The sequence below is a fragment of the Pleurodeles waltl genome, chromosome 7 (assembly GCF_031143425.1).
Source record: "Pleurodeles waltl isolate 20211129_DDA chromosome 7, aPleWal1.hap1.20221129, whole genome shotgun sequence".
Lineage (NCBI taxonomy): Eukaryota > Metazoa > Chordata > Amphibia > Caudata > Salamandridae > Pleurodeles > Pleurodeles waltl.
In genome coordinates this window covers 1,460,323,023-1,460,350,477 of record NC_090446.1, presented here as the reverse complement: position 1 = coordinate 1,460,350,477, position 27,455 = coordinate 1,460,323,023, and the positions used below count along the sequence as shown (strand labels likewise).

Sequence of the window (27,455 nt, the reverse complement as noted above, 5' to 3'; positions counted from 1 at the left end):
CACAGCCTGGGCTGTTATGTTGCTGATAACTGTAAGTTTGAAGGACATTTAGAGTCGGCTCGTTGTGTACTTGCTTGAGGAATGAGTCTAAATCATCTGCTTTTGCCTTTACCAGACTGGTCTCTTATGTGGGAACCATGCGTGGATGTATCAAGTATCGTGTGTGATTTAAACTAATGCAGTGTAGACCCGAGTTCAGATGCATTTTCTGAAGCCTTTCAGAAGCTTCTTTGCCTGACCCTTTGCAGATGCCTTTTTCACCCCTTTCTAGCAGAACCTTTCCCTGACTTAGCAGAGGTGGATGATTTATTTATGGGAGAACTGACTTAGCTTGATTTACCTGTGAGACAATTTATAATAGTTTGTCTTTACTTAAGACTTTTGAAATGCTTTGAATATATGGATTAATGAATTGGTTATTGATTTGCAACTAACTTGAGTATTTAAGTTGAACTTTGATAATCCTTTCATAGACTTTGTGGTGCGAAAATTGACCAGCCTCTGTCTTCCTTGTGCAGCCTAATGTGTTTCATGTAATTGAAATGTATTGAATGTTGGCCTCAGTCAAACCTAAAGATTCATAGGAGAGCGCTTTAAGAGCGTGAATTTGCACGGAGCAAACAGCTCTATCAACTGTGTACGTTGAGAATGGGGGCCGTAGCAGATGAGGGTTTGTGTAGGATTACTGAGGGTGGTCCATTGGTATCTGTGAATAAAGAAATCAGTAACTTGTACAGGATCCTGTGTTTTCAGCTGGTAGTCACCTAGCCTGCTAACTATGGTGCCACGCAGGAGTTTGTCTTGGGATGGTAAGTTGTTAAACTGCTGGAGTTTGCTAAGAATTGATCAGTGTCTGTAGAAAATGGAATGGGTGAATCTCATGAATGCTTACAGATAGGAAGCTGTCTTTAAAGTGGTGAATGAATCCTGTCACACTGTGGAGTTGCAAAAAAAGGACGAGAGCTCTGATCTGCAATATCAGGGTGCCTAGAAGAGGTGAGAAGATGTAGCGCTGGGTAGAGAAGTGCATCCAGATGTGGCAAAAAAGATTTCCCATCGTAGTTACTAGAAGTTGGCAAACTTGAACATTTTGTTGGGTGCAAAGTTGTTGACTCCTCAACCCCCCCCCCTCCAAAAAAACACCAGTCTTAACCAGAACCCGCGGTTCCTCCAGATGCCAACTCCGTTTTCTTGTTGCTGGTGAGCTAAGGACCTGTTTCCTGGGACCACAAAGTAAGCCGGACCAGTAGCCAATGTGAATCCAACCTGAGGCTTGCTAAGACTAGTTTGCAGAAAGTACCAGGTGCTTAGGAACTGGAACTTTCTGCAAACTAGGGAAGGAGCCCAGAAAGGAGGTTGTATGGTGCCTCAGCAGTTTGTCCAGATGGTTTTCTATTAGAGTTGGATGCACTAAGTGCTGCCCGTGTGGCATGGCTGCCTATGCCAAGAGTGAGACTTTGTCCCTCCTTGCTTGTAGCCTACATTGCTGAGCTTCCTGGGTGTGAAGTTTTATGCATGGGTCAGTCATCCCACAGTGTGGTTAGGGTGATCACCTAGCGAAAAGGCAAATTCTAGACAGTGTCTTCAAACATTCAGGAAAAAATGTCAAAATTCAGGACAAAATACTCATAACAATAAGTATTTTTATAGGCAAATCCGAGGAGGTCATGAAATTATAAAATAGATGACTGACAGAAGCAAAAGTCAAAATAGTTTAATGTTCTTTGGATTGTATAACACAAGAGTATTGACCAAACATTTACTTATAACGGGACTTATTTATAGATGATAAAACTGACAAACATATACTCTAAGAAGAATTTGCCAGCTGACTTTAGGGGCAGGTCTCACAATTCTACCCCCGTATCATGAACAATCGTGCCAAGTGCGCACTCTGTTGCTTAGCGCAGAATCAATCAATCAAGTATTTATAAAGCGCACTACTCACCCGTGAGGTCTCTCGAGGCAATCAGTCACACGGAATCCGAGCAGTAACACTACTAGAGGGTGGAACAGAGAGATGATGGTGAGAAAGGAAAGGGAGGGTGATCTATACAAAGAGGGAAACACAAAAGGTTGGAACAGTGAGAGTTAAGAGTGAAAATAGAGGGTCAGCCAGCCGAGAGAGGAAGGGCCAGAGAGAGAATGTACGGTAAAAAAGAGAAAAGAAAATTACAGAGAAAAGAGTGAACAAGAGATAAAGAATGATGCGGTGTGTGTCCGAGAATAAATAAAGGAGAAATCATGTGGGAGGAGGCAGAAGAATGGCAAGGGGGTGAGGGAGCAAATAGAGTGAAGCGAAGGTGAGAGAGGGAGAGGTTGAAGAGGGAGTGAACTGTGGGATCGTATGAGTGTTTACTTTGTAACTTGCATGTCAAAGCTTTCAATCCCAATAATACACTTTGCTGGGGGAGATGAGAGGGAGGGGTCACGTGCTTCTGATATCTGCAGAATGTGGCCTGGGAGTCCTGCACAGAGAACAAAGCAAACAGGATCTACTAGGAACAACATTCCCCAGGTGTCTTAATTTCATCAAAACAGATCCAATACTTGTTGTTAAGAAGCCACCACTCCTGAACAGTTGATGTTGAGCTGCAGCAGGCTGGAAAAGGAAAGAGAGGGTCTCCTGTACTGTGAAGCAAAAGGAGAGACAGACGGCTGAAGAAGAAACCAGCCTTCTCCAGGGTGCCTGTTGCCTGAAAGACATGTCCATCTGTGCAATTAGTTATTCAGCAAATTTAAAAGCTCTTCCTATTCAGTGGCTATCTTTGCTCCAGCTTGTCCCTCTTGTCCACCCTGCAACCCGAACCATAGCCTCCTATTGGCTGGCTTCGGTCCTCCCACTGCTTTTAGGCTATTGGTTTTCTTTTTGGTTAAACATTTCATGAAAGTGCATGTGTTTTTCAACTTTCTGCTTCTCGCTATCCTGTTCTCTCCTGACTTGCCTTGTAATGCTGTCACTTTGGGTGCTTCTCTCTCTTTTATGCTTGTCACCCCTGCTGTCCATTTTGTTCTGTCCCCGGTGCCCCTGCAATCTGTTCTTCTTTCCAGGTGTGCTCCACAGTTTTGCACTCTCCTGCGTGCAATTCTTCCCCTTTCTCATCCCCATTCACTTACTTATTCGCTCCTCTGCTACCCCAGCCCCATCAATCCTTTTATTAAATTTGCACTTTTGCTTAATATATATTTAAATAATTATACTTACCAATCCAAGTGGCGTACTCCATCTTGGATTTACAAATAAAAAATTAAAGCAAATGGCGCCTGCGTCTCTCTGCTGGTGTGCACATTTTTTCTCATGCAGGTGTGTGCGCATATCATTACGCGTGCCAGTGGAAGGATGCAACTGCCAGCAGCGGGTGCATTATCGCACCTTTATTTAAAACTCATTTGATGTTGACGATGCTGCCCAGCATCGGGGAGGGGTGAGCCGGACGCTATACAAAAACGCCAAAAAATATTGGCAATGCCAATAGGTCTTAAATACAGGATGTATTGCATTTGGCTATGTTTGTTTTAAACTGCACTTATACAATGAGTAGTACTTTTTTTTATTTAACTAATTGAGTTACATTTTCACAATTCTTTCTGTCACAGGCTGTGACTTAATAGCAGCATTTCCATGTTATTGTTCCTCTGTGCGCCAAACAGGATTCAAATCAGTGACTATCTGGTTAAGCACAACCATCTGAAGGGATTGCATTGACCAACTAAGCTTTCCTACCAGAACAATGGATTTCGCACAGATTAATTTAACATGCATTTACTGTCCATTTAAGATGTATGTATTGTATTTGGGCGAAATACTTGTTCTTTTTAGCCTTGTCTCTGACTCCCAGCCAGGGCCAGACTGGGAACCCAAAGCAGCCCTGGCAGATTTTGAGAGACCAGCTCCCATGGGGTGCATAGCAAGCGAGCCTGGCCACTACAATGGGGCTTGAGAGGGTTCTCCCTCCCCCACCCCCCCAAAGAAAACTGGGGAGAAAATGGCAAAAACTGCATTCTACAACACATTTTTCACCATATATTCAATTTTATTCGTTTTTAAAGCATGGTAAATGATGACCTTACAGAGCACCAGGATATGGAAATATTTAGGGGAGTTCTTCAATGATTCCCTTACCAGCACCCTCTAACAGTCCTCTCCTCTCTCCATAGCCCCTCTCGCACATGTATTTCATTTGTTTTATAGCGCCTCTCTTACCAGCGTAGGGTGTCGGAGCACTTTACATCACTCACACATCGGTGAATAGAAAATGTTCTCTAAGACAAAGGGGACTACACGGTGTAGGATTCCTAAGCCATCCAATAATGGTTGGCATTTTTAAGAGTGCTTGGTCCAGGGAAGCATAAACTCAGGCTTCAGAACGTAACACTCTGGTTAGGGTTGGCTTTACTGACAACAATTTATTTCTACCCAAACAGACCCTTTTTAGCAAAAAATAGGATAATCAAAGACTGGGTAAAAAAAATAATTTGCCATCCTGTTCCAAGCAGTTTGCAGCTCTTTGATGGCAGCTCATAGCTCACTGTGCTAGATTTTGATTGCAATTTATGACCTGCACACCATCTGTTGACCTAGAATTCATCTTGTTTAAGCTGCAAATAGCCATGCGGTGGAAGGCGCCCCTCCCACCGGAAAACACTAGGTGGCTCCGAACAGTACCTCAGTGGGCACGAGCAGAGGCACATGATAAAGGTCAGCTACGCACAGGAAATGAAAGCGTGGGTATGTTTGTGGTGAAGTTGGAGGCTAAGAATGGCACTCATCCACCATGAGAGAACTGCTCAACCACATACCTTCTTGCACTAGTGATGTGGCACTGATCTCAATAGACATGATGATTCACACTAAGTTACAGACCATGTCACGGAACCCTCCTCGAATTTTTTTTTGTATTACCAGTGCTCTCCCCCAACTGAAATAAATAATACCTGAATTAGCCCCCTAACTTGAAAAACGTATGCACCCCCCCCTCCCCTCTCCCCCCCCCCCCCCCCCTCCATGTTCTGCGATGCCTGGTGCTCAGTTATGCCATATCCACATGGGTCACCCACACCTCACGGACAAGACGGCATCGGTATTTGTGCATTGTAATATTAGCTGGTAATTGTGCCTCTGTGACTAGTTCTACAGTGTGACCTGTAGTATCATTGTGTGCTCGGCTGTGGACTGGGGGGGTCTCCCCATCAGTGTGCTCCCGCCCCTGAAACTGCGACTGAACTGCACAGCTGGACAAGGAGATCAGTGACAACAGCAGTATCCGACTGAGCATTACTCCTAAAATCCTGCTCTGTGATCCGCACAGTGCAGTTTCTTTGCAGCAGATATTAACCCTCTGAGGGCAATTGGATGAGTCAATCCTGCCACCAGACGAAACCACGGTCTCACCCCAGCAGGTACACAAATCACCAAAGTTACTTTTGACACTTTTATTGTTGCTTGGAAGTTGTTGGCTATATAAGGCACTGCAGTGTTCTTTAATACTGTTACCACTCCCCTTCCACCCCCCCTTCCCCCAACCCGCCCCCCCCCCCTCCCTCCACACCCCCAGCCCTCCTCCACACCCCCAGCCCTCCTCCACACCCCCAGCCCTTGCAGCCTCCCGGGGAAAGGCCGATGCCCGCTGCGGCCAGTCCGGCCTGGCCCCGACCCCATTGCCCTCCTGGTCACAGCTCTGCAGTAGGGGAGCTGTGCTGCGTATTTCCGGGGTTTCTGGGGTGGGGGCAGATGGGCCAGGCTCTGTCCCTTCACTTCTCTAAGCAGCGGCCATTGTCTGGCTCCTGAATGGTCTGGCCGGTCCCGGGCCTGCCACTAAAGTTGTCACAATTACGCACAAAAGGAGTGCGTAAAAGGAATGGTTATAGACAGCGGACTTGACGCACAAATACGAAATGGTCCATTAAATGTATGGCCCGGAGGTCACCCGAAACGTGTGGTCATTATTGCTCTTCTTAAACAATGTTATTAAGTTTTTCATTAGCGCGGGAGCCGCGTGGGCATCCACCAGGGTTTCTCCAGAGACACGGCCGCAGCATTTTCACATTTGCTCCGGGTGTGGGTCTGCTCCTCTCCACAGCCTGTGGCCCTCCCGAGGGCGTTGAGCGTGGTCGGCGTTGGTGGAAGAACAGGGACCGGCTGCTAAACGTTGCCTGTGAGATGCCTCGTCCGACAGCTGCGCGGGGTGGCTGGGAATCCATGACCAACTGATTAAATAGGAATTGTTGCATGGGGTTGCAAACGGCGCTGACATACTTGGGTCGAAGCAGCACTTAATATGTTGTTTTTGCAGCATTGTTGATCCAACAAGCATGCATTTTTAGCAGGATGCTTAGATGCTTGGGACTCTGTATCCGGTCCATACACGAGTAGCCTGCCTACTCCTGAGGTTTTCTGTACATTCTGGCACTTCTAGTTCTTGTTTATCCCACCTTAAATTAGCACTACAAGTCCCAGGATGCAAAGCAAAAAAAACAAAAAAAAAACAGGGTTAGATAGGTTGCTGACGCGTGCACCCTGTAAACTAGAAAGCTCTGGGTTCCATCGTGTCCCGACTCTGCCCGCTACTAACTAACTACTAGGTCCTGCTTGCAGGTTGCTACGTAGTGATCAACTCACTGAGCTTCCTTGACAGTAAATGTGAACCTAATATTTCCATGGTGTGCTTCTAGCACAAATATTTGACCCCTGGCCTGGGAGTAAATGTATAAAGCACTGGAGAAAAATGTGACTTCAATCTGAGGGACGCAGAGATGAGTCAAATATCTAAAGCTCTTTAATTTGTTTTTAGCCTTTGTGAATTCATTTTCTTTTTAGTTTGGAAGCGGATTTATTTGAAAAAAAACATGGCGTGCACTATATGTAGGTTGTTCCATGCTGGCTGCGCGGATTCCCTGCGGTGCCATGTGCTCCCTGCAGGGGCATCTGTCTGTCTCAAGTAACCACCCGCAGCCCGAGCACCTGTCAAAACACAGCAGCGTGACGCAAGCAGAGGGTGGACTACAGGACCCATAAGGCACTGTGCCATTATGCCCCGCACCAATAGATAGATGAATAGTGGATGGGTGGGTGTCTGGGGAGTCGAGCACGGAGGCCTTCCCTAGGCTGGGGTGCTATAGTGGGGGCGCCCCAGCACAGAGGGTTCATTGTAGGGCTCCAGCTGGCCGCCCCTCAGCCTCTCTTGTCTCCTGGCTTCCCATTCACTGCCCATTGTCCCTGGGCCTTCAATGTGACCGTACCACTGTGCATCCGCGGGGGTGGCGGGGAGGCAGGAGGGTGCGCCTGGCAGCCTGGGGAGCCCCGATAGCCGTCACCGGGGTGCCGTCGCGGCTCTGCCCGCCCCCCCCTGCAGACGAGGCACAGCCAAGGCTCTCCCGGCCTGCGAGGGCGCCCCGCCGCGGGCGGAGATGGTACGGCCCACCCCTCTCCTGGCAGCGGGATGGGCCCGCCCGTGATGCTGGCAGACCCTGAGCATGTTGTAGATGGAGGCAGCGGCCCCGCTCCCACCGAAAACAATACGCAGGATCCGGCGGGGATGGAGGCGCGGGCCTGAGGCGCACGGAGAAGGTGTGGGACCGGGGGGCGCCCAGCCGAGGCCGTGACCGAGGGGTGGGGGGCATTGCCTGGCGGAGCCGTGCGCTTGTGATGCTCGACGGAGGCGTGCAATGGAGGAGCCCCTTCAACTTCTTCCATTGAGGTGCCGGGGGTGCTGATTTCAGGGTGCCGCTGGGCAGCATCACTGGACTGTGGTGCCGAGGAGCATCGTTGCAGCCAGAGCACGAATGAGGTGTTTGAGGAGCGCCTTTCCCTACTCCCAGAAAGGTGCAGAATTGACTGGTTCATCACTCGGAGCATCACTGGAGCATCACTCGGCTGTCCACATGAGGGCCCCCGTCGATGTCTTCCATCTGCCTGATGGATTGAGGACAAGGCTTGGGCAGCCCCGCGTGTGCCACTGAGGAGCAACCTTGAGCTTTACAATTGATGGGCAAGATTGGTCTTCCATTGAGGCACAGTTGTGAGGTAACCATGGCGGCTGCTCTTGAGCAACACTGTGGAGCTGTTCAATCAAGGTGCTCGGTTGAGGCTTACGAGTGAGGCGTGATATTGGTGTTAAATTGAGACACTCCAGTAGAGCGCCACTGAGAAGTTAGAGGTAAAAAGCACTACTGAGGTATTAGACTGAGGCATACAATGGTCAATCTTACGTGAAGTGTGTACCTTGAGATCTTCCGTTGTCGCGCTTGAAGGAATATTGAAATCTTGCGCCGGCCGCAGGGGTGTCCAGGTTCCTCCTCTGGACGTGTGGTAACATTGGACCCCGCAGCGCTTTGCTGGATCCCTTGGAGCGGACTGGAGGAATCTTCCACAGGATCCACTAGTGAAGGGGGGGACACTCCCAGAGCTCACCCGGATGCTGTGGTGCTTTGGTGTGGTGGCGACGATGGTGGGGGGTTGATGGTCCAGGCCTTCCTTTCGTTCCAGTGTCCACCAGCAGCAGGATGGAGAGCCGCACAGTAAGAGGACACTTGTGGGGGCAACAGCCCCGAAGGAGCACCCAACACTGAATCTCCCGCGCCCACCAAGGCCAGAATGGTGGTAAGTGTTTCATTCTGAAGTGTAAAACCTCAATACGTTGGTGGGTGGAGTAGTGGTCATGTGACGTTTGTTTTTATTCATTAAGACGAAATACGTTTTATCTGCATCTGTAATAGTGCATTTCTAGTACTTTCAAAATCTGGGTGCGCTCTTCGGTTCTGGGATTTTCGTGGATCAGAGTCAAAATGGTCTGGGAATATTGTCATTTATTGTGTTTCGTGTTCTTTATGCCGAACGAGACGAGGTGAAACAAAATTGTTGTTTTAGGAACATCTGCATGCCACGACCACCCAACAGAAACAGTTTACAGAAGGAAACCGCATCTGACCCGGCATCACAGGACAGGCACCTCTTCTAGGGAAAATACTTTTGGTAAAGGGCTGCAGGGCTGGAAAGCAGACATGTCTCGTGTGACTCCCTCAGCCAGTGTCCCTTTGCAGCCTTGACTTTGTTGGTTGAGACTTACAGCTGACGTTGTGAAACTACCAGCCCTAGAGGGCAGTGGACTAGTGGCTGAAAACTCACTGGTGGCTGATGTCAGTTGTTTAATGGCCAATTGACAAATGTAGTGTCTTCTGGCTAGCTTTTCTGTGTCGAAATCTGTCTTTGCCTGTTCTCTTCACTTTACCCATAATTAGGGCTCCTGGTTATATTATATTTTTTATTCAATACCGTGTGTTAATCCATATTTATTGTGTAGTTTGAGAATAATCGAAATTGTAAAATTGTATATCTCCACATTTTTTTAACTGATAAACTGGCACTCATACTTCGATATCGCGTTTAGCAAATTAAGCAGACAAATATAACAAAATTCTATGCCTGTAGGTCAGTGTTATCGTTTCACTGCCATGTGTGTTAGCATGTGCCTGTGTTTGAGGAGGTCTCATCCTGTTGTTGTTTTTTTTAACTCCCCATGGGGTCTGTCTACTCAGATGTTGGCCTGGAATTCATGGAAAACAGAAAGGAGAGTAACTTATTAGAAGTCTCATTTTCTTTATTTCTACAAGTTTTAAATTTAAATACAGTCATGTAACACGTTGTTTTCTGCCTGTATTTATCTGTAAAAATCACTGAAAACTGAAAAAAAGGAAGCCTTACCCATGATCCATAGGAAAAGTCTAAGTATGCAAAAAGGTGCTCTGTGCTTATGTCATGTGTAGATTGTTGCTGGTGCTTGTTATTTAAGTAGGGCAGCCTCTGGGGTTTGAAGGGAAAGCCAGAGGGCTGTACCTGGTTGTTTACATGTTTACTTCAGTACGCGCAACCATTGCCCTACAGATGTATGTATTAGCTATGGAAGCATGCCCACTAGTGTGTCCCAGTAGCTAGCTAGTGTCTCGTTTAGGCTGTGTTTGATGTATGGTCATGGTGCTGCCTTTGCGTTCTGTTGTAAGGTGGTGTTCCATGAGGTTGTCCACTTTCCTTGGCAGCTTTGAGACAAGGCTGAGGAAGGTTTTTCTGTTCTGTGTCTACACAGGTGAGCATGTTGGGTGTAAGTAGCTCACCCAGCCCTGGTTTAACCTCGTACTGTCATTTAGGTAGTATTCTGTTGTGTGGGTGTTTTTTTTTTATTATTTTTTTTTAAGACCAGACATGGCGCAAGTATTGTCAAGTTTTGGGGTGAGGGGTGGGCATAGTGCAGCCAGTGGGTCGAAACTGTGGTTGTCGAGGTATTGTGCTGCTGGTGTTCTGGGCTCCGCCCAAATGCATCTCTGCAAACTGGGCCAAGTACAGTCCTGTCCGCACTTGGAGGTTGGGTTCTGACAGAAGAGTTATCTTGGGGTCTAGCAGGGAGGCGGAACGGACCCAAAAGAACTTTTACAAGCCTTAAGAACAAAAAACGCACATATGGTGTATACTCTCAGAATAATAAATCTCGGTTTGCGTTGTTAGTGGCTGCACTTCTTGACATGTTTAATGTTTAACAGTTACCATCATTCTCACGCAGAGCAATAACATTCAGCACAGGCCCGCACACAGCCGCAGAGAATCAATTTAGTACCTGCCGTAGAGAATCAATTTGGTACCTGTCTAGAACTCGTATATGGATTGCCCAAGGCTTTCTCTTGCAGTCAGATAAGATTAGAGCCTGGCTTTGTGAAACTCAAAGCAATATTACATTTCTTTCAGTATTGCTGCCGGTTTGTATGTCTCACCCGGGGCATGGAGAGTAGTTTGATGCAGGTTTTTGCTTTGGGAAGCGTTTAGAAGACTGGGATTGTGGGGCTGGGAAGTGATCTTGGAAGCAGAGGGTGTGTGTGTGGGGTGGGGGCGGTGTCAGACCCTCAGCCTGCATCTGTTCCCACCACTTCCCCTGCCCACCCCTCTGTTTCCGGATGCCTTGCTATAGCTGGGGGGGTCCCAGCTGCACCTAATTACAGGCGTGCTTGTTATTCATGGCACAGCGCATGGGAACCCCCATGCACAGCCCCGGGAGGCAGTGTAAACGGCATGCCGCACGTCACAAGGCATGTCCTCGCAGAGCTGGGATTGCGACCGCAGAGTCCCGAACCCAGTCCCCGATGCCTCGTTGTCAGCACTAGAGCGGGCGCTGTGTGGGCCTCACGCTGATGAAGGAGACGAGGCACGGGGGGATTTTGTGATTTTTGTCCGATGTCAAACATGTGGGTGCGAAATGACCTGCTGAACATGTTTCCTTCTGACGGTTTCTATAGGCAACAGTTTAGCCAAAGGTTTACTCTTACGTGATCCAAAAGTATCCTCTGAAATCGATAAAACCAGTTTCCCGGTAATGTCCCATTCTCTCTCCTACCTTGGTTTCTCCATGTCTCTTGTTGCGCCCTCCGCGCCTTCAGACTATCTTACAGTGGGGTAAGGCGCTATACGGTATGCAGCATGATGTTTGAGTGAGTGGGGGGGTGGGGGCGGGCTGCTGTAAAGAGCATTGGGTGTAGCGGAGGGAGGCAGCGGCTTATATTCCAGCCGTGTCTGCATCCTGGAATTTAAGTAGGTCAGCAGGCTGCCTCTGGGCGCTCTCTTTTCCCATCTGTGATGAGCCGGCCCTCGGGGTTTGCTCCCGTCAGAGTATCTCTGACCTCTGTAAGTAAGTGACCCTGACCTTTGGAGTGTCAGGGGCCCTGGGAGACTGGGGCACATAGTATGCCTCCATCAGACACACGGGGGTCCCTGGCGTGCTTCAGTCAGTTACTTATGTGAATACCGACATCCAGTGGTCAGGGACCCCAGGGGCTGACCTCCTCTGACACAGAGGCCCTTAGGGCCTGCTACTATGAAAGCGCCCCGCATCTCCTTCGGTAGGTGAACCGTCAGGGGCCCCAGGATCCGACCAAGTCCTGCTTCTGTCGGTGTTCCTCACACACCTCCGTGGATGCAGGCATCAGTGGTCAGGAGCCCCAGGGGCTCACTTCCTCGCGCACAGACACTTAGGGGCCCCAGGGCCTGCTTCTGCCGGTGTTCCTCACACATCTCCAATGGTCGGGGCCCCAGGGGCTCCCCGTCATTAAAGCGCCTCTGACTTGTACAGATGTAGAAACACTCTGGGGCCTGCTTCCATCAGGGCGCCCCTCACCTCCGCAGGTGCAGACACACGTCTGAGTAGAGCCCCCCCTCTAGGACTCCAGATCTTGCTTCAATCGGAGCACCTCACCTGCGGGTACATGGACACCCCGAGGGCTGCCTTCTTTCAGTGCACGTGGCTTCTGGAGATAAACCTGGGGCCAAAAGGCTCCATCTCCCAGAACACCTCTGAGCTCTGCAGATAGAGTGGCATCTGGGGTCCCAGAATCCCTTGCACCAGAGTGTCCCTGTCCTGTCTGGATACGGAGACACTCTGAGACTCCCGATCGATGAGGTAGCACCCACCACAGGTGGGGCGCTCTAAGCACTAGAGTCCACGTGGCACCAACATTTGGAACTTCGATAGCTTGGACTGTAAGATGATGTTTGACAGCTCTAAGTTAAGCATGACTGGGCTGCACAACCCAAGGGGCTGTGATGCAACGGGAACCCTTCATGCTTCTCCAAAGATCCGGAGGTGGGAGGTCTGGATCCCGTCAGCAAGGCAGAAAGGGGTGCAGGCAACACTCCAGCCTTCGCTGGGTCCCTTGCCTCAATGCACCCTGCAGGTCCCCAGGACATGTACTGGGACAGGTGAGGGGGGGTCAGTGCAGATGCTCTGCAGACACGTTCCCTCGGGGTCTCCGGTACGTCCTTTCCACTCGTCTGATGTGTTGCCTGGATAGCTTGGGTTTGGCCAAGTCAGCTGGTCTGCAATTTTTTAAAATAATTAAAAAAGATTTGTATTGGTTTTCACAAAATGCACACGGTGAGCTGTATGGAATACTCCAGTCTCAGCAGCCCACCCTCCGCCCGCAGGGATGCAGCTGCGGTGTGCTGGGCGATGGTGAAGTCCAGCAGTCCTTGTTCTCTGAGCCCTAGAAATCTTCTCACTTCTAGGATTGTATTGACTGGAACTTGTTCTACCCTGGACCCTGTAGTTCAGTGTGCTTCTGGGCCTGGGCCTGGGCCTGGGCCTGGGCCTGGGCCTGGACCCTACAGTTCAGTGTGCTTCTGGGGCATCCCCTGCCTTTCTAAATCCTGTCTTCTGCAGCTGGACTGAAGTCTTTGCCTCTGATCCATTGAGCAGCTGTTGCTCACCAATGTCAGACTGCATCTCTTTTGGCTACCATCGATCTCGCCGACACCAATCTTTCCTGTCTCCAACCTCCTTCCCAATCTGACCTTATCCCCAATAGTGCATTTTTTGTACTGTCTTGAGAGCTAATCCTGTTACTTTAAAAAAAAAAAAAAAAATTTGTGGATCTGGTTCCAAAGTGATCCGATCAGTGGGCACTTCCACACTAAGGGCCCGATTTGGGTGTTGCGGACGGGTTACTCAGTCACAACGGTGACGGATATCCTGTCCGCTGAAATCCAAACACCATAGGAAATAATGGGATTTAGATTTTGGCGGACGTGATTTCCGGCCCTGCCGTGTTGGAGTGACCTCTCTGTCAACATCTAAATCAGGCCCAAAGTGGAGGAAAGTGCCAACCTCCCACCCACATCTTACACCGGCCGGGTCAGGACTTCTGCTGATCGTGTGGAGAAGTTCAGGTGTGTAGTGCGTTCTATGAAAATATTTGAACTGCACATGGCATACGCAACCAGATTTTGCCAGTTGCGTGGCTGCCGTTTTAGCGGTCTGCATGTTCTCATTGAGCGAGTACAAGCTCTCATCTTACGTTGGTCGTCTCCGTTGATCTCAGTGACCTAGGCCCTGATTTAGCCTACTCAGTCAGGCCAGCTCCACTCTACTCCAAGACAGATCAACTCCTTATGTTATATTGATTTGTATAGCTCACTGACCTTCCACACAAGGAACATCATCTTTGGCGTCGCTGTCTGGTAATTGGCGTCAGCCAGTCGTGAATAGTAAGCATCTAGGTCCTGTTTGTAGCACGTTGTGTAAGATAAATTGTTGCTGTGAAGCTTTTTTCTACAGTCCAAGTAAAATACAAGGCATGGGATTCAGATGCAAAATAGATGAGGAAACTGGGTTCCTTGGTAGAGAGCCAAGACTTGCTCAGAAGATGTGTTTCCTTCAGAATTCCAGTTCCCAGTCAACCAGAGCACAATTAGGTTTGAGAGAATTCTCCTCTTCCCTTCATACTGCAGGGGTGAGAGAGTAAGCAGTGGGCAGTGGGGTGTATTTTTGGGTGGTCCAAAGCCGGACATTCTGAGTGCAGACAGGCTCTTGCCTGGCCGAAGAGTGGTTACTCTGCCTGCAGCACACAGCACATCTCTCCAGGTGTTGATTTTGGGCACGTACTTGGCGGGATGTGTATGTAATGTCAGAAACCAGGCAAAGTTGGAACAGCTTTGGGGCCACTGAGATGCAGGTCCCAGGTACTACTCAAGGAACGAGGGAAGCCAGAATGGTTGGTGGGGGTTCAGCAGATTGTGAAAAGCCTACTGTGGCCTCATGGAGAGCACCATCAATACAAGCCCCAAAAACTGCAAAATGGAGAATTGAGGGGTGGGGAAACCTTAGCTATGGAGAATGGAACTGACTTTCATGACTTTCACAGTTTCAAAACTGTGAATAGACATCATTCCTAGGGGCACACATAAGAGGCCTACACAGAAATTAGCAGCCACTGGCTACCATCCACTAATCCTTCCGAGTGGGCAGTGTCCAGCCCCTACTACAGAGCAGACTCTAGAATTCTGCTAGGGGAGGCAGTTAAACATGGCTGAGCATCTGCATGGTCTTGGAGACTTTGATGGCTCTAGGGAAAACTGAGCCCGAGAAGACCAAAAAAGGGTGATATGGTGTAGCTGACGACGTATTATAGGGACTTTGATAGAACAGCACCTTGATGAGTTCCTGGTGTGCTGAGCCCCTCTCTCTTCTTAGATGTTAGGGGGCTGCTCTCCATAGCTGTTCCACAGCTGGTCCACCTCTTCCATATTCCAGGCCTAGAGCGCATTCCCACCATGGGTGCACCCTGGGGGGAGCTCAACTGCATCTCTCTGCTTGTGGACCAGAAGCAGAACTGCCCCCTCTGCTATTGAGTGATATGTAATTTCCGATGACCAAAAGTCCTTTTTATTATTACATTTCTTGCTAACTGCCCTTTCGGGCCCACAACAAGGTTTCTGTATCGTTAGCACCAACAGGCCTCTTCTTCTCAAGCAGACAGATCTTGTAATCTCCTGTCTTTACTCGGTTCTACCGCAGCTGACTTGGATCCATCATCTCCACACCTCTAGGTTCTTTTCAGGGGTGGTCAGCACCAGTTCGATGGTAAAGCGCACTCCGGACACTGGTGACCTGGTGCTGCATCCAAGCTCTCCTCTTCGATGGATTGTCCTGTAGATCATTGACTATGAATAAAGTTAGATGCTGCCTGACCTCTTGGTACAAGTCCACGTCAGCCTGTTATGAACCAAAAGGCAGAGGACACAGTCAGCACAACCCAAGTTGCCAATCCCTGTCCGAAGAAAGTCACAGTGTCCTTAATACAGCACCCGCCCTCAGTCGTAGGAGGAACCAGTGCACTGATGGGAGGGCTGGTGGAAGTCACCGAGTCTACCCTGGGATCTGCGGGGCTTGGAGTCTGCGATGGATGGGGGCCCTTGCCTGACTCTGGGTGTGTCGTTTGTTTAGAGACGGTCCTCTAATGTTTTGGACTTCACAAGGTGAAAGGAAATCGGCTGAGTAACCAGATCCCTTGGGTCTGAGAGGACGAGTTTGACGATTGGAAGAACATGAATGAGCTCAAGGAATCGGATGCCATTCTTGGGCTGTGTGTGTTTTATTTCTGTAGCACGGCCCCTTCCCGGGTACTGCAGGAGTAATCACATTTTGCATGACTACGTACAAAGACAATTTACATCTTTGACTTTAAGTTGACTTCTCAGTTCATAGATAAACAATTTTGCAGTGGTAGAGTTACATAAAGAAGGCATATATGTATTTATTGTTTGGTTACTTAAAACTATTACAATCTATAGCAACATAGACATTAAAAAATTCAGACCCAAAAGTTTCGATACATTTTAAATACATCAGGAACGCAAGTGCAGGCTGACTACTGCAGTAATCATAAAAACAAAATGCAGTGCACGAAATAGCAGCAGAGTTTTGTCCACAGGAGGTAGGTACAGGAGGCGATTGTTCCCTCTTGAAACTAAGGTATAGTTTGGCTCTGTGTACTTCAATAAATACATAAAAAGTCTAAGTGCGCTACGCAGCCCTATTCACACGAAGCGCCAAAACGGAAATTTACTAAACAATATTCGCGGTTAACAACAAAAAAAAAAAAAAAAAATTGAAAGAATAGCATTGGTGCAGACCCAGCAGGGCGGTAGAGAGCATAGTCCTTCGCGCTTTGGGAAGCACTCGGGCAGGTGCAGTGACCGGCCACCTCGCTGGCATTGGACAGGCCATTCCTTCAAGCCAGGCCCCTTGCGCCTAATACATTTAACCGAACAAGTTTGCCTCCGTGAGATGTGGAACTGACGGACCGTCGTATAAGGTGAGTGCTTAATTTGTGAATACATAAGTGCCTGGACCCTTGTCAGGAGGTCACTGCAGCTTGTACCAAACATTGTCCCCAACAGAGATGCCAGTGACTGTATCAACACAAATATTAACCATCACACTCTTGCAGTTGTGACCGTTCATACTAGTTCAAGCCCCCAGAGCTATAAGAATGGCTTGGGTGGCAGATATTAGTCAATGTATATTGAATTAATAAACAGCCGTTGTTCTGCTTATACCTAAAGTAGGTAGATGGCGCCACCATGTGGCAGACTTTCATAAGCGCTGGTTCTGACAATTACATGTACTGGTGCCAAGCTCCGGAAACCACCGGCTCAAATTAGGCACTTTATAAGGAGCTTGAATTTATGGCTGGTGCCACACCACGGATTGTGACCTCCAGAAGAGGTGGTGGATAGATGTGAGATAATCTGTGCAATAGTCCAGGTCTGGGTTGAGTGCGCAGAACGATTTTGGGTGTATTGCTAGTGCAATGCCATCAGTGGGTCATCAGGGGTTCTGCGCAGTGATTCTGCAATGGCGAGGTACATCCTGTCTGCATTACAAGGAGTGGGTTTCTGGAACAACAATGTTGGCTCTGCTCCCCTTCTGACTGTGGACAGTCGGGTTACGGAGATTAATGGCACATAGCTAGATATACTAACTTGATAGCACCCTTCATAGCACCCCGAGCAACTAGCCTCACTAGATTATTCTTACTACCAAACCACATCACTGGACTCTGTGGTGGCCCCTTGTGGGCCATCCCCTCCTCCGCTCGGGTGTCAGTTCATAGAGCCCTGATGTGGAACTTTATTCCTGCTAGAAGAGGAATTATTGACGACCTGTTTAAATTCACAGCAGCAGTGGCTCCTTCTAGGCTCAAAATGTCATGATCGAGATCCTTAAAAGGAAAAAAATGGTTTGTATTCACATGTTCAACCACGTTCGTTCTCAAAATGTTCTACATCTCATTCGTATGCGCAGGTCCCAGTTGGCCACATCGTGTTTATACCCGTGCATATACTCGTGCTGCAAAGCAGCATTGAAAGGAATGCTGTCTGTTTCCACAGGCGTCTATAAGCTCTGAAATAACTCGTGTAATGTATCTTTTTCTTTCAGGGCTTGCAGGGGGAGGTCAGATGTGAGCCTATACATATAGGCACAAATGTACAAAGCTACCTTTACATAACATTCGGCGTGGCAGGATCTCGGGACCTAGACCGTGAACTCCTCTGCCCTCCTCCCCACTTGGTCCCCACGTCTGCGGGGCTCGTGCAACTGACCTCCTCCTGTGCTGCTCAACACAAAGATAAATTGCACAAGTTGTTTCATACTTTAGAGGAGCAGGGCACAATTTTCATTTTTTTTGTATGATCAGTTGGCATTTGTCCCAAAAAACGTGCCATTTATTCAAAATTAGGAAAAGCGTCGGGGCAGTCCTCTAAAACCAGGAATGTCCGGGTAAATCAGAGACGTCTGGTCACCCTGCATCCCACGTGTCCAGGGAGCGCGCGTCTGAATGAGCCATTGTAGGGTAGCTCCCGGTGACGTCGCTGACGCGGTTCCCATGGCATCAGGCCCTGCACAGGGTGGCATGGCCCCTCTGGAGGATGCCTGAATGGAAAGGGCGCGGGAATGCGCGGCGGTAAACCACGTGTTACTTCCACTGTCCCTTTCAAGGATCCCTGCGGAGCGAGGCCAAGGAAAGGATGGGTCTGCACGGAACTTCTCCACCCCGATCCCGCCCAAGAGAGGCCGAGGGCTGCATGGTATCTATGTTATGCATAAAGCGCACACTCGCCATCTGCGCCGCCTCTAGGCTCCGCGCACAGGGGTGCCTCGGGATGGAGCATGCATTGCCTCAGTCGCACTCGGAGGACCACAGATTGTATGGTCAGTAGAGCCCCGTGAATGGCCCCTCTCTGACCCTGCCGAGAGAGGCCTAGGGCTTTATGGGCGAGTAGAAGCGCACCCCCTTCAGTGACGCCTTTCATGTGGGCCAAGGTTCATGCCCATACACATTTTTTGGTTGTTTTGTGTGTGTGTTTTGGCGCGGGGATGTGGGGTAGATTACTCACCCGAGGCGACGGGGAGCTTTTGTCAGTTCTCAGCGCCACTCCCCTGCCCCCTCACTTATTCACACAGCCAGAAGTTTGTCATCCATAAATCTGGATGGTGCAGTGTAAGGTGGATTACTCAACCGCCCCCTCCGCCCTCGGGTGCCCCTCGACTGTCTACCTTTGAAGGAATTATGGGCCATATGTATGAATTTTTTTTCCCATAGACACAGAATGGGTAAAAACCTTTGATACATCTGGCCCCAAATCAGAACCTGAGGCGGTGGCATTATTAGAACACGTGAAATTACACCAGCCCCCCCAAAATAGCGAAACCTGTCAAGGGTCGGTAAAGTGCTGCTTTTAGTGAGTGTCTTCATGCTGCCTTGCGGTAAGGGATCTAGTTTTAAAGGGCCTCCGAAGCTGTGTGTGAGGTTTCAGTCTTTTGTGAGGGGGTATTTCTTGGTGGGTTGTGCCAGGCGCTGTGCTTTCTGAGAGTCTCTGCCCGCACTTGGTTGTATTTTTTGGCTGGTGCATTGTTTTGTCAGCCGTCGCCGGCCCCTTGTGGTATGTGTTCCCTGTTTTGTTTTTGGGGGTCTTTGCAGCACTTGTGGTTTGGGCCATGTCTGGAGCTTTGGGAGAGCCCGACAGCAGTTTTGTGGTTTGTGTCAGGTGATGTGCCAGGCTTTGTGAAGCCTATTTGGAACTTTAGAGAGTGTCTGGTGAGGTGCTTTGAGAAGGTCTCTGTGCACTTTGTGGGTTGTTTCGTACTGTGCTGTGAGAGGGTCTCTGCGCACTTTGTGGATTGTGTCTGGTGCTGTGCTTTGAGAGGGTCTGTGAAACACTTTGTGGATTGTGTCTGGTGCTGTGCTTTGAGAGGGACTCTGCAGCACCTTGTGGTTTGTGTCTGGTGCTGTGCCTGAGAGGGTCTCTGCAGCACTTTGTGGTTTGGTTCTGGTGCTAGTTGAGTTGTCCTCTGCAGAACTTTGTGGTTGGTGGTTGGTGTTTGGTGCTGTGCTTTGAGTTGGCCTTTGCAGGACTTTGTGGTTTGGTTCTGGTGCTGTGCCTGAAAGGGTATCTGCAGCACTTTGTGTTTTTTGTCTGATGCTGTGCTTTGAGAGGGTTTGTGCAGCACTTTGTGGTTTGGTTCTGGTGCTCTTTGAGTTGGCCTTTGCAGGACTTTGTGGTTGGTGTTTGGTGCTGTGCTTTGAGAGGGCTTCTGCGTCAATCTGTGGTTTGGTTCTGGTGGTGTGCTTTGAATAGGTCTCTGCAGCATATGGTTTGTACTATGTCTGAAGCACTGTGGGGAGTCAGCAGCACTCTGTTGTTTCCCAGGACTGTAGCCGACAATGCGTGCCACAAATCCTAGACTGTGTCACAGAGCGGCCTGGGCCTTCATATTTCACAGTCAGCCCAGAGAGAGAGAGAGAGACAGACGGGCCCCAGCGACATTAATACTAGATAGTAAGCTGGGGTGAAGTGGGGGCTGTTGAGTAAGTCCTTGAAATACTGATATAAGCCTGCTTTAGGGCAAGGCGCTGCTTGGCACAGACAGTGCTTTGAAGCAGGTTCTAGAGGGTAAAGGTGGACTAGCAAGGTGTAGAGGGCGACCTGGAGTAGGCAAAGGAACATTTGTACACACTGCCCCTGTACAGCCCTGGGAGGTATGGTGTACGACACGGAGCAAGTTGGCACATGCATCTGTCCGAATATGGGGTATTAAATTTGCTGGACACAGGCTCCTTTGATGACCTGGATACAGGGAATATGGTGGGTGTTAAGGTAGCCAGCTGCCTGGCACACTCAGAAGCCTGGTTGTAGAGGTCTATGCCATAATGGCAGCTGTAACCTGGCACAGAGAACATTCTCAGTCTCAGGGTTTGAGTGCTACTCGTTACATGGCAAGGTACAACTCTGCACAGAGTCCATTCTTTAGCCCAGTGTCAGAGGGCAATGTGGTATAGGACAAGGTTTAACTTGGCACATAGACCCTACTTAAGCCCTAGGTGTATAGAGGTTGTTGTGATGTAAGGTGGCGGACAGCCTGGCTCGTAGAATCCTCAGTAGACTGGGCGTGTAGAGTGGCTTAGTGTAATCTTGGTGCACAGGCCGATTGGAGTACTTGTCTGTTGTGAGCCTGCTGGATTGTACTGCATACTTGAGTCATGGTATCTTGTGTGGTTCAGCTAGTAAGATAACATGGTGGGTTGCACTCAGGCGGAGGAGAGCAGATCTGTACTGAACCCGTAGGTCACAGGTTGCCATTCCTTCTTATGTCAATAAAACGAGGAGCAAAGAGTAGCTCATTTTGAGCTATTACTGTGCCTCAAAGAACTCAATATGTGTCGTTCATGGTCACTAATGCGACTTCTAGTCATGTAGGTTATTTAAAAGAATAAATGTTTAAGAGTATTGATTAACTAGAAGTTCTTGTTAGTAGCCTTACTGGCCACTGACGCCTGACACTGGAGTTCATTTGTTTGCACCTTTCTTGCTAGATGCTTCTTTCACTTACTAAATTATCCTCTATTTTCTGTGGGTTTTTTTTTTGGTTTTTTTAAACGGTCTTTTTTCGGTTTTACACAAAGTCACAGTGAATGGTGGAATTTTATCATGAAAGCATATGAATCACTACATTCGCCAAACAGATCGTCATAACAACTTGAACTACCCCACCCACCCCAACTTGCTCTTGTGTAAAGCATTTCAGGTACTAGACATCAAAGGAAAAAATAAAAAGGTGTAAACATCCAAGGAAGTACATAGTCATACTAAGGTCAGATAGCATGGCCGCCCAGGCTCAGAGATCTAATTCTAGCTTATCATCCGTACGGACATATTTCATACGGATCTCCTCTGCCGTAGCCCATTCTATGATGTCTCCAAGCTACTCCGTATGTCCAGGGGAAGCGGGACCCAACCATCATATGGCTATGCGTCATTTCGCCAGTGTTAGGCCCAATAGGACAATCTTCCTACTAAGTTTTCATTTGGCGAGAGAAGGGAATGAGGCCCATTAGTATTTGTTTAGGCTTCAATGGGACCTCCCTCCCAGATGCCCTACTTAGGTTGGTGAGGACCTGCTGCCAGTACTAGATAAAGTTACACAAGTCCAAGACATTTCTATAAAGTCAGCTGCCGGGCTGTGGCACTTTGGACAGAGCTTGTGGCATTCATCATACTCCGAGTGACTGGAGAGTGATCGGTGCGATGAATGAAGTTATAATGTATCCATCCAAACCTTGCTTTAGAGCTAGCTGTGTGCACCCCCTCATGAATACGTGGCCAGTCTCTAGTGGTTAGTGGGTCTAAGTGTAACATATCCCATTTAGTTCGAATCTGGAGAGGCTGCTTTGGGAGGCCATTTCGTAGTGCCCTATATAAATGTGAGATTAAATGTCGGCCCCCAGTGGTAGAGTGTGGTGGGGCGTCCGGAAATGTCGGCCAAATCCCACGAGCCATAGCTGACAGCTTCTGATACTGTAAAAATTGACCTAAGCCTAAAGTAAATGATCGAGCCACCTGAGCATATGTTATAAAGCGGCCTTCAGGATAAAGGTCTCCTATCGTAAGACACCCCCCTCCTTCCATCTCTGGAGTGACATAGATTACTCGATTTTGTTAAAGGGTTTTAGTATCCAGATTGCAAGGTCTGGGTTGAATGGGGCCCTTTGTATCACTCTTAACGGTGTCTTCCCACAGACTGGCCACGTGCCGGATCACATAAGGCGTGTCAGGGGGAACCCTGGATCCGGCCATCAGCAAAGTAGGGAGAGTTTCGCCCTTGTAGAAGCCTTCCAATAACATTCCCTCCCAGGACCCCCCCTTCCGCTAACCAGTGGACTTATGCTGTAGGCGTGCAGCTATGTAATAAAATTCCAGGTTGGGAACCTCTATGCCTCCACAAGACCACAGTCTTTTTAACGTGGCGAGACTAACGTCTTTACGTTTATCCGCCCTTAATAGGTCGATTAATATAGTATCGAGCATCTGGAAGTACCAACGGGGAATCATAGCAAAGGCACCCTCAAGGTTATGCAGACAACGTGGAAGCATTATCATTTTGGCAAGCGCTAATTTCCCCATCAAAGAGAGAGTCAAGTCTCTCCAAAATGGAATTTATCTCTTGAGGTACGCGACCACTCTTCCAGTATTCAGATCCAAAAATTCTGTATTCGTGATGGCAAGATGGATACCTAAGTAACGGACATCTCGTAGCTGCCAAAGAATGTCAGTCGAGGGCAGATTCTATAGAGTGGTCCTGGTCAGGGAGCCCATTGGGTATAATCTAGATATAGTGGGATTAACCTGCAATCCAGAAAGCTCTCCAAACTCATGCATCACCTGTATAAGTATGGAGGCAGAGATGGTTTGACGTTGCAGAAATAACAAAATATTGTCTGCATAAAGGGAGATCACATGCGTGGTTCTCCCTAATGTGATCCCACACGGATGCATAGGCTGACGGAGACGGACTGCCAAAGTTTCCATCGACAGCACAAACAACAGTGGCGAGAGGTGGGAACTCTACCTGGTGCCCCTGATCAAACTAAACAAGTCAGAAACCTCCCCTCCAGTAAATCTCTGAACCCATGGTATAATAATTGTATCAATCGGATAAAGTTGGACCCTAAGTCAATTTTTGGGAGAACCTGCTACAGGTACACCCAAGTCAGCAAATCAAATGCTTGTTCGATATTGAGGAAGGCAAGTGCTAACTCATCAGGCCGAAGACATGTGGCATGATGGACTTGTGAAAGTCACCTCAGATTATGTAGCATTTTATTTTTCAGGATAAACCCCGATTGGTCCACATGTAAGAGGAATAGGAAGTGAAGGCGTAGTTGGTTGACAAGGACAGTACTGAGTATATTAACATCAATATTTAGGAGTGAAATAGGCTGGTATGCTGAGGCCATAATGGGATCCTTGCCTGGGTCTTGAATCATGACAGTCCGGGCCTCTCATACCGAATGAGGGAGACTACCACATTTTAGGGCTCCTTCATAGACCTCCAGGAGTTTGTCTACTAGTAGGTTGGCATATTTATGATAAAAGACTGCCAGGAACCATCGTTCCTGGGAGCTTTCATGGTTTTTAATGTTCGCTGAGAATTCTTCCCGTGTGATGTGGTCATCTAAGGTCCGGCCGTCTTCAGGAAAGGGTAGTGTTTAGGAGGAATTCTGTAATGTTATCTAATTGGGGCTCGCCCAGGCTGGCATTAACTGTATTTAAGTGGGAGTAAAAGACTCCATTTATGGCTCGCTAGGCATTGACCGGGCGTCCAGTGTCATTGCGCAGAGTAAGGATAGGCAGCCCTAGAATTTTCCTGTCTGACCAAGCAGGCCAGCATTGCGCCAGTTTTATCCCCTTCAGCATGAACCCTTTGGCGGTAGGCTGTAAAGCTAAATTTTTTCCAACTGACGCCAATTTTTAAAGAGCTCTGTGCATGTGTCTCACCAGTCCTGCAGACACTCAGGGTGGGATGGGGGCACTTTCTCAGTGTCACTCGGCGTCTGTTCATGTTTTTTAATATCCCGGTCAAGTTGCAGTCGAACCCTATAAAACGTTTGAGACAGACACCGCGTAATACAGCTTTCATCCCATCCCATCCCAGTCCCTAGCCCTGCTGTTCGAAGAGTCCCAATTCTCCTGGAAATAATGTGTTAAAGTGTCCCGAACTGTATGAGCAAAGGGAGGGTCTGTGAGTGCCTGAGAGCGGAGAAGCCACAGCAGTATCCTAGACCTACTAGTCGAGTGTCCCACCACTAGCAAGACGGGAGAGTGATCCAACAAATATCTAGGGAGATATGACCAATTTTGGACCCATGAAGCCAAAGAATACAATATCGGGGTATGGTCTAGTGTGCTGTGGGTACCCGTGGCTGGAGTATAACAGGAAAATTGTTGAGTGTTGGGGTGTCTGACTCGCCATAAGTGGCTTTAGCACAATTCTCTCATAAAATCCCTTAATGTGGTTGTCATGTGTCGTTTGGTGTGGCAACGGGGTGGGATACCATCTTTCTCTCCGTCCAGGACACAATTGTAGTCTCCTGCCATAATCCCACCTGCTTCTAGATATGGGGAAGCAGCCTGGGCCACCGCAGTGGAAAAAGTTTGGGTAGTCATTGTAAGGTACATATACATTGGGAAAGCAGATCTCCCTACTGTCCCATACGGTATCACATAACAACCGTAAGGGTCCAGGATGTGTTGTCTGTGCAGGAAGGGCACCGCCGGAGCCACCCAAAGTAGAACTCCTCAAGTGTAGCCAGAAAAGGATGTAGCAATTACCCCACAGACGAGTCTCCTGAAGCAATGCAATGGATATCTTACAACATTTGGAATAGGTATGTACTCTCCTCTGTTTCTCTAACTGGGCAATACTGCGGGCATTCCACTTCATTAGTTTAGCGATTGTCAGTCATGTTGGTATTTTTGTCTCATCTCCTCTAGGTGCATAAGCAGTACCTGTTCAGCACGGCTATATAGAGTAGTATCTTGGATAATGATTGCAGTTATAATACACAAGAGCTGTATATAACTTTTAACAATAACAGATTCTATTAAACCCACATACGTTCCAAACTCCCCCAAACCCCATGGGCAGTTGTGCTATATCCTCCCACCCAGTGTACTTGCTATTGGAGTTTGGCAGTGGTCGCCCCTTTCCCAAATTTGTGACTCACAACAAAATTATGGCATAATTCTCTGCAGAGAAATAGAATAACAATTGGCGTGCTAGAGCCGTGGGCAAGAGAAAGAACACTTGAGCTCCCTATTGCTCCTACACTACTCTGTCCTAAAGCATCCCATGCAACGAATAAGAAACCAGGATTAGAAAAATGGTAACATACACACATATAAGCCATTTTATTTATGCTAATAAGTATTGAATATTTTAACATTCATGATCTGCAATAAACCACTCCCAGAAGGGCATAGCGGCAATCGCCACAAACCCAGGAGTCTCAGATGGTACTTCAAAGAGGTCTAGAAGCAGGAGGGCAGAATAGTCACTGAACATCAAATAGGTGCAACACCTCACTCCATCTCAGAGTCTTCACTAGTTGTCTCTGGGACGTTACAGTTACTTTGTCGCGAGTCTTTGGAGCCCAGATTCATATCTTCCTTCTGCAGCGTTCCATCAGGGCCTACGAAGATCCTTCCCACCTTGGAGGTGGTGTCCCCACTTGCCTCTCTGCCTTTTGCTCATCGACCTGACTGGATATATTGTCTTTGTTGCTTAGAGTGTTGCTGAGCAGAGGTCCCACTGGAATTCTGAGGAAGAGTGTCTAACCAGCCATTTGCCTCTGCTGGATTAAAAAAAGAACAGGGCAGATCCTCCATGTTTGACCCGGAGTTTTGCTGGAAAAAGGAGGCTGTCGTTCAAGTTGAACCCTTGAAGTCTCTGTTTAACTGTTCCATTGTTCTTGCACCCACTGAGTCTACTCTGGAAAGATGAAAATAGGTTTGCCCTAATAGAATGGAGGTTCTCGAGACCGGGTACACTTAAGTATAGCGTTGCAGTACTGGAAGTTGAATAGGCGAGCGTGATAGCTCTTGGAGGCGCTCATGGTCTTGGTGGCGGCACCAGTGACCTATAAGCCCTTTCTGTGGTGAAAGTTTGAAAGTCTTTTTGGTTTAAGGGTCATCGTGTTCAAATCTTCCAAAAATAGTTCAGCTGAAGGCCCCTCCACCTTTTCTGGAAATCCCACAAAGCGGAGGTTATTTCTTCTGGAGCAACCTTCGGAATCTTCAAGGCATTCGTCCAGGTGCACTGTTAGTTTTTGTAGGTCCGAGACGGTGGTACGAGGGGTATGGCTCTCCAGCTGAGACCGATTGGGGACCATGTAGTGGTCAAGCCGGTGCTCATCGGTCAACTGGTGGATAGTTTGGTGGAAGAATAGTGGGGCAATCACCTGCAAATGGGCAGGCAAAGCAGTCCAGGCCTCCAGATAGAGTTTGCTGCCACATCCACGCCGGTATGGTAACGCCAGGGGTTTAACAAGCGCGCATCATGCAGAAGAACGTAGTTCCTGAGGGCGATGGTCAGGTAAGGCCCTGGGGCAGTCTTCACAATTTTGTAGTTGGCCTTCGCAGCAGCTTCGTGACTCGCGTCCCAGACCCTGCCACATATGCATGTGACCCGGCACACCGACCACAGGCTGGGCCGCCTGGCCAAGCCGTCCCAATGCGCACTCACCTGCCGGTGCAGCTGAGCCTCTCACAGTGCTCAGGGAGCGGTCCCGGCGGGATGAGCAGATGTTGAGGATCAGGGGGTTCTTGGTGGGGTGAGGCAACTCCACCAAGGTCCTCCCCTGAGCCCCAGCTCTGCTCCTTGTGTACCAAATCCCAGGGTGGGAAGAGCAAGGCTCAAAGTCCCCAGGCCCGGTGGCGTCCCAGCAGCAGGCCGCCAGCTGCTCCGTCGACCGTCCCCGTGGGCCCAGGGCTTGATCACGGGGCACTCCTGAAATTCCCCGGGCCCGTTGAGGGACAGGACTCGTAAAGGTAGGTCACAGTGTAGACGGCGGATCTCACCACTGAGTGGGCTCGGCTAACTGTTGACGCTCACTCCCAGGTCGCAATCGCCATCTCTTTCTGTCGGCCGCAGTGACCGAGCCACGACGCTCGGGTCCAGGGGCGTACAGGCCGGTTCACCGTTGCTACCGAGCCCGCTCCGTGAGAAATAGGATTCCCCCCTATTGGTAGCATGTAGGGGAGTAAGAAAGGATGCAGGATGGCTAAAAATCTGTCAGGATTA

General features: G+C 48.8%; 1 protein-coding gene across 4 annotated transcripts in view; it reads left to right on the top strand.

The window, feature by feature from the left end:
• Positions 1-27,455, top strand: part of ARHGAP33 (Rho GTPase activating protein 33) — a 293,765-nt gene that overhangs the window by 102,181 nt on the left and 164,129 nt on the right. The window contains exon 1 of one of the 4 annotated variants that reach the window (XM_069201129.1): positions 7,449-8,599. The exons of the other annotated variants lie outside the window; for them this stretch is intronic. Within the exon in view, the coding sequence (XP_069057230.1) occupies positions 8,594-8,599 (6 nt within the window). The 5' untranslated portion in view covers positions 7,449-8,593. Of the gene's footprint in view, positions 1-7,448; positions 8,600-27,455 lie in introns of those variants that run through there. 4 annotated transcript variants of the gene reach the window in all.